General features: G+C 34.8%; 1 protein-coding gene across 1 annotated transcript in view; it reads right to left on the bottom strand.

Moving 5' to 3' along the window:
- The window catches only part of LOC143071139 (uncharacterized), a 90,977-nt gene extending 82,287 nt beyond the window's left edge, over positions 1–8,690 (bottom strand). The window contains exons 1-2 of the mRNA XM_076245274.1: positions 7,911–8,690; positions 7,189–7,344 (exon numbers count right to left, since the gene is read on the bottom strand). Coding sequence (XP_076101389.1) covers positions 7,189–7,344; positions 7,911–8,540 — 786 coding nt within the window. The 5' untranslated portion in view covers positions 8,541–8,690. The remainder of the gene's footprint in view (positions 1–7,188; positions 7,345–7,910) is intronic.
- Between the last annotated feature and the right edge of the window lie 1,326 nt (positions 8,691–10,016).

Here is a 10,016-nt window from a genome sequence, read left to right on the forward strand (position 1 = left end):
TTTTGGATTTCACAGTAGTAGGTCCCTCGCCTCTAATTATATGGTTGTCTACAATTGACCAATAGTAGTCGGCTCCTACAAGTACTGAGATGTGAAAATTGTCGTTCGCGGTGACTGGATGAGCGAGTTCTATTCCTGATAAATACGGCAATTTTGCGGCTTTACGGATGTACGTTTTTAGCGGTGCGGCGATTTCCGGTACGATCAATACTCTGATCGGCAATTGTCCTTCATCTGTTAGCAAATAAATAATACTAGTTTTTAAGTGTCTAATTCTTGTACTTTCTGCACTGTCCCCAAATCCGGATAGGTTTAAAGTTTCTCTGCCAGTAATTGATAACTGTAATTTAACGGCTAGGTCTTCTGTGATGAACGATCTCTGTGCTCCTTCATCAAAAAGAATGTTGGCATCTGAACAGTGTCGTCCCGATCTTACAGGGTTAATTGCAGTTTTGAGCAAAACATTTGTGGTTGCCTGTGATTGTGAAATTGTGTCCGGTTCCTTCGCGTTGTGTTGTATGGTACTTACGTTTACACTGTCTAAATAATCATTATGTGTATTCTCTTTACATAAACTTGTGTGATGACGCTTGTCACACTTTCTGCATGATTTGATTGACTTACAATCAACCAAATTGTGATGTCCTAAACAGTTGAAGCATAGGCGGTCTCTTTCGACTATTGATATCCGGTCTTGATATTCAACAACTTTGGTACAGTTTACCGAGGCGTGTGATTCGTGACAATAATCGCACTGTTTAGATTTGAAGTTAGTGTTTTGGTGATTCTTATTTTGGTGGTTGTGACTTGATTGTCGATTTCGCGGTTTTGTGTTGGTCAAAAATGCTGCAGTAGCAGTAGGATTTTCATGACTGTCTGTTGAGTTACCGGCTTCCATGATATTTATTTCATTAAATATGCCTTTTCGTAAGTCTGCTAAGCGTATGTTTGTGGACCCAAATTCTCTTGCTAGGTTTTTTCGAATTTCCCCTGGTAGTTTGTTCAATATTATTGGCACTAACAGCGCTCCGTATGAATCATCAGTTTGTCCTAGTGATTCTAAACCTCTTATGTAAATTTCAATGTTGTCATAAAAATGTCGGAGGTTGAAAAGTGTGTACCTAGGCGACGTAATATCAATAAGTTCCTGCATATACCTCTGTGTAATTTTATGTTGCTGACCATATCTTTCTTGTAATAGGTAAATTGCCTTTTCATAGTTTGCATTAGTGAGCGCAAAACCTGTCACTGATTTTAGAGCTTCATCGTGAAGTAACGATTTCAAATAATTGAATTTTTGGACGTTGCTTAAGGTTGGGTTCGTATGCACGGCTGTCTCAAATGAGTCCCAAAATGATTGCCATTGAAGTATATCTCCATCGAAAATAGGGAGATTCAACTTGGGTAGTTTGTTGTATTCACTAGTTGAGCTAAAGAATGGGCGAAAATCTGACAAACGGTAATTTGAATTGTTCTGATGTTCTGTATATGAAGAGTTTATAGTATGAACGGGTTGAGTAGTTTCTATGCGTGGAGTAAAACTTTCTGCGTGTGTATTCAACGCTGTAGTTTTGACTAAGATAAATTTGTTGACTTGACGAATTTTACCTTCTAAGTTAAATGCATACTCATCTGCTTCAACGATCTCTGTTTCAATATCTCCGTCGTCCAGTTCCTGTACTATGTCCTCATCTAACTTGCGTAATATTTCTTGCTTCCGTTTCAGACTATCCAATATGTTTGACAAATCATCCGTGTCCACGGTTCCATCTTCTTCCTGTTGAACGTCTTCAAATTTCTTTATCAGTCTGGAAACTGCACTTCTATGTCCTGCTCGTATCGAACGTAGCTTCAGATTCATCCTGGTCTCGGTACCAATATCGTAGAGTGGTTGTTTCGGACACAAATTAAGGCTTAGTAAATAAGAACGTCTGCTTGCAATGATACTTGTATTGAACTCTGAAAAGCTAACGTCACAACAACGGTGACGTCGTGTACATAGTGAGCGGTAGCGGGAACACATAATGTGCAATTCTTAACAACTATGTTGTATAACAGATTAGCCACAATTCAGAGACACTTACTTATAAAAAAGAAGAAGTGGTATGATTGCCAATGAGACAACCGTTCACAAGAGACCAAAATGACACAGAAATTAACAACTATATGTCACCGTACGGCCTTCAACAATGAGCAAAGCCCATGCCGCATAGTCAGCTATAAAAGGCCTCGAAATGACAATGTCAAACAATTCAATCGAGAAAACTAGCGGCCTTATTTATATATAAAAAAATTGAACGAAAAACAAATATGTAACACATAAACAAACGACAACCATTGAATTACAGATATACCGGTTTAAGTAATATGTATTTCACGAGCTAATATAAGCGGGAAGAATTGTAACGGTAAATCTGTGTGCAATTATGTGTCATTCGAATTTTGCATTTCGGACAGTTCAGTCTGGTCATTTTCTTCAATACGGCCGAACATACAGAAGAAAGTCTACTTCTACAAGACGGCTCGTTACCTGATAAAAGCAGTGATGGTGCAAACAGATCATCTTCTGATAGGGTCTGACATGGCACGTTCTCTCTAGTCAAGTTGTACATGGACGGGAAAATGGATATCCTTGAATCCTAGTTGGTTCGTGAACAAGACGCGATGTCCAAGAAGATAAAAGAGGAAGTCTCTATCAAGTTCAAGCACGAAGGAAACCGAATCCAATTTAAATTTAACGAAGAAATTGTGATTGATATCAATAAGCTCTACAAGTTAATACCGCCAACAAAGGCACAGAGTATTCGTGTTGTTCTAGATTTGCTAGATAAAGTTAAAGGCCGTAATAAGCTTATACGGATTGCTGATTCTTCACCGACAGGATGGTCAACCGTCCGCGAGTATGATTCTAATGATATTGCTTCTGACAGTGAAGATGAGAAGAAAATTCACCAGGCGGAGTGTCGAGCTATGCGCACAATGAAAGACAAGACAAAAGGGCGTTCCGCTCCGTATTCCAACAAAACCAGATTGCCACCAGCCGAAACCTATGCTAATCCTACCTACAATCAACTGTTTCAGAGGCAGCCCTTTCGTAACAGCGTCGCATTATAGTCATAATTTCATGTCATTTACGGGTGTAAAAGGAAGGTTATCCAAGCATGTAAAATTTTGGGAAAATATTGGTGCAAATTCCCTTTTTATTGATATTGATTTAAGCAGTAACGGTTATGTCATTCCATTTATTGACCCACCGGTAAAAAAGTTCTTTAAGAATTACAAATTAGCACTGATGAATGAATCATTTGAAAATCAGACTGTTTCTGAGTTAGTTTCTACATGTTGTGTTGTTGAAGTATCATTTCAACCTCATGTTGTCAATCCCTTAAGCGTAGCGATTAAAAAATCTGGCAAAAAACGGCTTATTCTTGACTTATCTGTTTTAAAAAAATCAATCAAAAAAGACAAAACAAAATTTGAAGATTGGAAGATATCAGTTCAGTATTTTCAGAAGGATTCGTACATGTATAAATTTGATTTAAGTTCTGGATATTTTCATTTGGACATTTGTCCGCAGCAACAAACCTTTTTAGGTTTCAGATGGAACAATACAGTTTTAGTATTTGGTATATGTACGGGCCCATACATATTTACAAAAGGTCTGAGACCTATGGTAAAATAATGGCGTTAAAACGGTATAGATGTTGTATTGTACCTTGATGATGGTTTTGGAATGTGTACAGATAAATCTAAGTGTATAGAAGATTCCAAATTTGTTAAGAAATTTTAAGAAGACGCCGGTTTTCTGATAAATGAAGGAAAATCAATTTTTTCCGCTGTACAGTCATTAGAATGGCTTGGTATTGTTTGGAATGCTAGCGAATTTAGTCTTGTTATCCCAGACAGACGTGTAAATGATTTGCGTGTATCAGTTATTGGAAGATTTCCTATAATATAACTGCTAGGACCTTAGCTCAGGTTGTAGGTAGAATTATTTCCATGGCTCCAGTCATTGGTAATGTAGCTAGAATTATGACAAAATTTTGTTATATGGCAATAGAGTGTAGAACAGAATGGGACAAATGGCTTTTATTTCCATATCCGTACAAAGTCTTATCAGAACTGCATTTTTAGTAAGAAAACACAAATACTTTAAACATTAAGTTGTTGGGTCATTACTCAAAGTCACGTGTTGTATTTTACTCTGACGCCAGTGGTAAAGGGGTAGGTGCATATTCAGTAGAACTTGACAAGAAATTTTTTAATGAAACATGGGATTTTTCTGAAGCTCAAGCTGATAAATACTGTAACATTCATTGAACTTGATATTATTACTGTTGATCTAAAAACCATTAGAAAATCCTACAGTTTATACTGTATTAACCAATGGTACTGAACAGTATTTTTTATGACATTAGTTTTACATGTATTGAAATGTACACATCCCCACATTTTCGGCTTTATTTTATTTGATTTTTGGCTGAAACTATTCTCTTTTGGTGTGAAGAGGTGGCCTCTTGTTTTTAGCAATAACATGTACGAAAGTCTTCAACATAAACAAACGGATTTAATTGAAGAATTCTTTCAGTAATTACCATATTTTTTTTTCTTTTTGAGATGATCATCAGGGGTGTTGTCTGTTGAAAAACACGTCCTCCGAACGTAACAAATATGTTGTCAATCAAGAAATCAAGGATCTTGATAATGTCAGTTTCAGAGAATTTTTTGTTTGAATCAGAGTGATTCTTTAAAAAGTAGGATGTATCCCTTCCTAAGACAAGATACCTGTATCTTCGTTGGCCATTATTTTTGATGAAACAAAGCAATACCAACTCTTTCAATTTGTCTTTTAGTTTGGAATGTGGAATACTTGTGACAGGCGCAAAAATGCGGCGGGGTTAAACATGATTGTGAGATCTCAACCCTCCCCTATACCTCTAACCAATGTAGAAAAGTAAAGTGTAGAAAAGTCAAATGTTTCAATACTATTACAAGATGAAAGAGAGTTAGATTGTATGTACTCTTAAAGATCTGTGGAATTTTTAAGTATCCACATCTGATTCACGCCACCTCTAGAATAGGCAGTTTCACAATAACTTTGAAGCCCGTCTTTGATTGCTGATAAAATAGATGTTAATAATTTAAAAAGAGGTTTCGTGGAGCACTTGGAAGACCCAGCAATATACCGTTGTTTGTAAGGACACTTATGCAGTTTAGGTATCCAATACAGTGATGGAAGATCCAGTTCATCATCATTGGTTGAAATTCCAAAGGAACTTAGAACAGACCTATGATTATCCAGGATTTCCTCTTTGGGAAGTGTCGTGAGGGTATATGTTGGTTTTCCAATTGAATTGTCAATACCTAAATCATTTATCAAGCAGTTAATGTAATGAGTTTTACACACAAAAACAATGTTGTTTGGGGCTTTATCTGCGGGGACAACAACATATGTGTCATGAAGGTATGATAATTGTTAAGAATAGGATCCAATTTACAGGATATCAGTCCATTACCCATGATCAAAAGTCGCTCAAAAAATGTACCATTTTTGAAATGGGATATTGTACCGAGATGAAATTTACATAAAGAAGATTAAACTTGTAGTACTAGTATATATTAAGGGTAGTCATCAAAGTTTCAAATTCTGTTAGAATTAATGTGATTCTGAAATGTATGGGGTGGATGATTGTCTGAGAAAATGGTCCATATTTTATTTTTAATTTTAACCAGGGAGTTCATAAAATTTCCCTATTAATACTAAAACAGTTTGAACTCTTAAATGCCGCCTATATCCCTTCAATAATTCCCCATTAAAATCATGGAAAGGGCTACTCGTATGACAAATTAATTGACACTTTTATATAGGGAACACAATTTCTTTCCGTCAATTATGATTAAATGGCATTGAATTAACGAAGGAAATGATTGGGTCCCCGTTCCATGTGGATCTCCATGTTTTTAGTTTCATATTTTCTTATAAATAAAAATAGCTGAATACTAAAGTCGATAGTTATCAAAGGTACAAGGCTTATACTTTGATTCGCCAGACGCGCAATTAGTCTTCATAAGACTCATAATTGACACTCATATCAAAACATTTAGAACGCAAAAACAAGCACAAAGTTCAACTTTGTTTCACTTTCCTTTATTTATGTGGATTTGCTATTGAGGAAAGTAGAAGTGGTTTGATAGACAGAAAAAAATAACAATTTATATAATGCATTGTTAACGGAGCTTTATACCTAGTTATTTGTTTTTATTTGTAAAATAAACATCTTATTACTTGCCAGACTTATTATTAGATAGAAGCTGGAAATACAATGATTTTTTTTAACCTTTTTATCTTTCCCCAATCAACGTGTAGGTATAGCTGTAAACAGGCAAAACTGATTTTTACCGCCAAAATATTTTGATCTTTGTTCAATGTGTTTATTGACCGTGTCTGGCTAAGTTTAAAACTTGCTGCGTACAGTATGATGATGTCAGGCGGGGAAAAAGTGTACGTTGAATTGCACACCTGCGTATTAAAGGTAGTATACCGCTGTTCGAAATTCATAAATCGATTTAGGAAAAAACTAATCCCGGTTACAAAATAAAATTGAGGGAAACACACCAAATATAAGAGGAGAACAACGACATAACAGAAACAAAACACTAAAATGCAACAGACACAGAAACGAACTATTATATATATAACAATGGCCATTTTCCTGACTTGGTACAGGACATTTTAAGAAAAAAACGGTGGATTGAACCTGGTTTTGTGGCATGCCAAACCTCCCGCTTTTATAGCAATGTTCAATATAACATTAAAATAACATCATTTTATGACGGGACTACAATACAAATAAATAGGAGAACATACAGGACAGAGAATCACACAAATAATAGACGAAAATGTGTCAAAAGGACAGCAATCTGACCAGAGACCAGACACCAGCACAAAGCCCAAATTGGGTCTTCTTCACAGCGATAAAATCCCGCACCCTAAGTCGTGATTCATCTGGCTTCAGAACAAAAGAATAACTGTTTATACATGAACTAAAGATTAAATTGTTTATGAAGCACTTAGTTCAATTCAGCTATTTGAGTCTCTGATTTAACTTTTTGCAATGGCAGAAAAGATTAAAACAATTTATTGTCAGGTAAATGAATTATTTGAGTTAATTTGACATAAAAACTTACATTCATTGATGTCTGTATTCCTTGTAAGGTTGTGTTTACTCCCTGGAACGATCCATGCATATTCCATCCTATTCCTTGTAAAGACATATTAAGACCATGAACTGTTGTGCTTAATGTTTGAAATGTAGAATTCAGCTCTTGAACTGTTAGTGCAATCTAATAACAAGAAGTTTGTAGAAGATATTTTAGAATGAAAGAGTAGTGAAAAATTATTCAGCGCAACATGTATTGTAATTGAACCTTTGACCAGTGAAGAAATATTATTTGTATAGCTTTTCAGAGGGATGGTTAATCAACATTGTGTTTGTCTATTTTGAAGTAGACATCATTGGAGTCTCATTTTCCTAATAAGAATTCTTATTTTTACAGATGAATCTTGATGTGTTGAACTCACTTAATGTTAAAATCTTGCACATATAGAATTCAATAAAATAGTAATGACTGATAAGCATTATCACAATTTTATAATTAAATGTTCCCTCAAAAAAAAAAACAGCACTTCACTCGCAATGCTCTTCAACTCTATAAATACTTTGCATCCCCACTATTCATTTTAGGAGTCAATGTTTAGGAATTTATATAGACTTAGAATAGAACATACAACAATGTATGTCTATCACATTGAATTAAATTATTTACCGACTGAGAAAGTTTTCTTAGTTAATAACATGTGACAAATTCATGTTTATATCGTTATTTATATCTTAATAACATTGTTGTACCTGATCCATTTTCTTGTGAACATCCAAAAGGTCAATGAAGTATTTAGTGCAAAGTGGTTCGTCCATAGGCCTGTTCTTTATTCTGACCAGTTCATCTTGTTTGGTAGGATCAAGTTGTAAGACAAAGTTTGTGAGATGTGGCCACAATGCATCATATTCAGGTTTTGTTATGCCACATTTTGTGTTGTGACTTAAGTAGTCATTCTTGTACTGCCTGAGCATTTTGATTGCTAGTTGTTTGGCTGGCCCCAGAGTGCAGCAGTTAAGAAGAATCAGGCCTGCCAGGGTGATATCAATATCCTCCAGTTGCACAGATTTAGCTGTATATTTACAGTGACAGTAATGTTGACCTGGCCCTTGGTTTTCTGTATACAACACATCCCATTGGCAGTAGTTGATTAGAAGGGTTGGATTACTTCTACAGTTACCATTGTCTTTACAGCACTTCATGTATCTGTGTCTTAAATGGAATAGGGTATGAACCACTGGCTGACTATTAAGATAATCTTTACAGCATGCTACTCCATGGTTAGTGTAATTGTTCTCCAGCTTTTTTCTTAACACTGGCGTAACAACTTCTAAAATAGCAGACCCAATAACAAAGAAACGTCTTCGGTCTTCTCTGTCCATAGTTCTAAAACTACATACAATTTCAATATAAAATTCTATAACAACAGAAGTACAAATAGCTTGGTCTATTTATGAGCTTAAGTTATATATACCATTACTATCGAGATATAATTTGATTAAAAAGATCAGAAACCAGCCTAAAGTCACAAATGGGTCTTCTACACTGCGAGAAAATCCCACACCCGAAGTCGCGTTTCAGTTGGCTTCTGAACAAAATATGTTTGAGTTCAGTGACAATTGATGCTATTCTAGTAAACACCGAACATATAAATGAACTTAAATTAAAAAAAAACAACAACAAGAATTACAAAGACTTGAGACAGTCGCAAAAATGTGGCCTGGTTTAACATGTCGATAACCATTTGCTGCATACTTCCATCAGGTCAATTATATCATAACACAACATGAGTTATGAATGAAAAGTCCTTATGTAAATTGCCTTGCAATCATCAGAAATTTAGGTGAGAGGTTTACATGATTACTCCTATCCATTGATTTACAGATTATATTAAATAGTACTCCTTGACTAGAAATTCAAATTTGTTAATTTGCAAATATTGTCCTTGTGTCGTTTGTTCTTTTTATTTTAGCTTAATTATTTGATAACGGGTGAGAGTTTATATTGTATAGGAATATCTTAGAAGAAGTATGCTGTTGGGTTTATATCTCTTGTACACAGTACCCTGTTTCAATTTTCTATTCTAGCATACTGTGGATTCATTATTATTCGTTGGATACCAAATTAATTGAAAAAGGCATGACCGAACATAATATTTTTTTAAGTTGTAAGTAAACATGTCACAATACAGTCTTTGTTATGTAAGTATCACTCCGGTTTCATGAATAACTGATAATCATGGGAAATAACACACTTCATACGAGTAAAGTGAGATATATCATCACATGTGCTTTTATCTAATAATTTGACCCCTGATCTTAGAAATCATATGCATATTAACAGACAAACATGTACATGTATTAAGAAAATCATGAATTATTATTTCTAATGCACACTAGCAAATCAGAAGATATTTTCTTTTGTCAGTGAAAAAGGGGGAGGGTCAAACCTTTTAAAAACAATAGTGCTGCACCTATTTAAATATTAAGCTATAGATTTATTCAGAATGTCATACCGATGAAGATTAAATAAAAATATTTGAAAAAATCAGATCTATAGATTTCAATATGGGACAATGTCCCTGATGCGCCTCGAAAAATAGGAACTCAAAAGTCACGTGTAAACAAAAAATCTCTGTATAGTGATATTGGACATGTTTCTATTGTTTACAAATTACTTAGCTTAACCATTTGTGGTGATTATGAAGTAGAGGAACATAGAATAAATGTGTAAAAACTATGGAGCTATTAAATGTGTTCAAAGTATTAAATTTTTAGAGAACTTATTGTGTTAAAAGAGGGTTTTTTTTTTTAAACAAGGAGCATCACGAAAGGATGTTCGGGGTATGCTTATTTACG

Source organism: Mytilus galloprovincialis, chromosome 4 (assembly GCF_965363235.1).
Source record: "Mytilus galloprovincialis chromosome 4, xbMytGall1.hap1.1, whole genome shotgun sequence".
Lineage (NCBI taxonomy): Eukaryota > Metazoa > Mollusca > Bivalvia > Mytilida > Mytilidae > Mytilus > Mytilus galloprovincialis.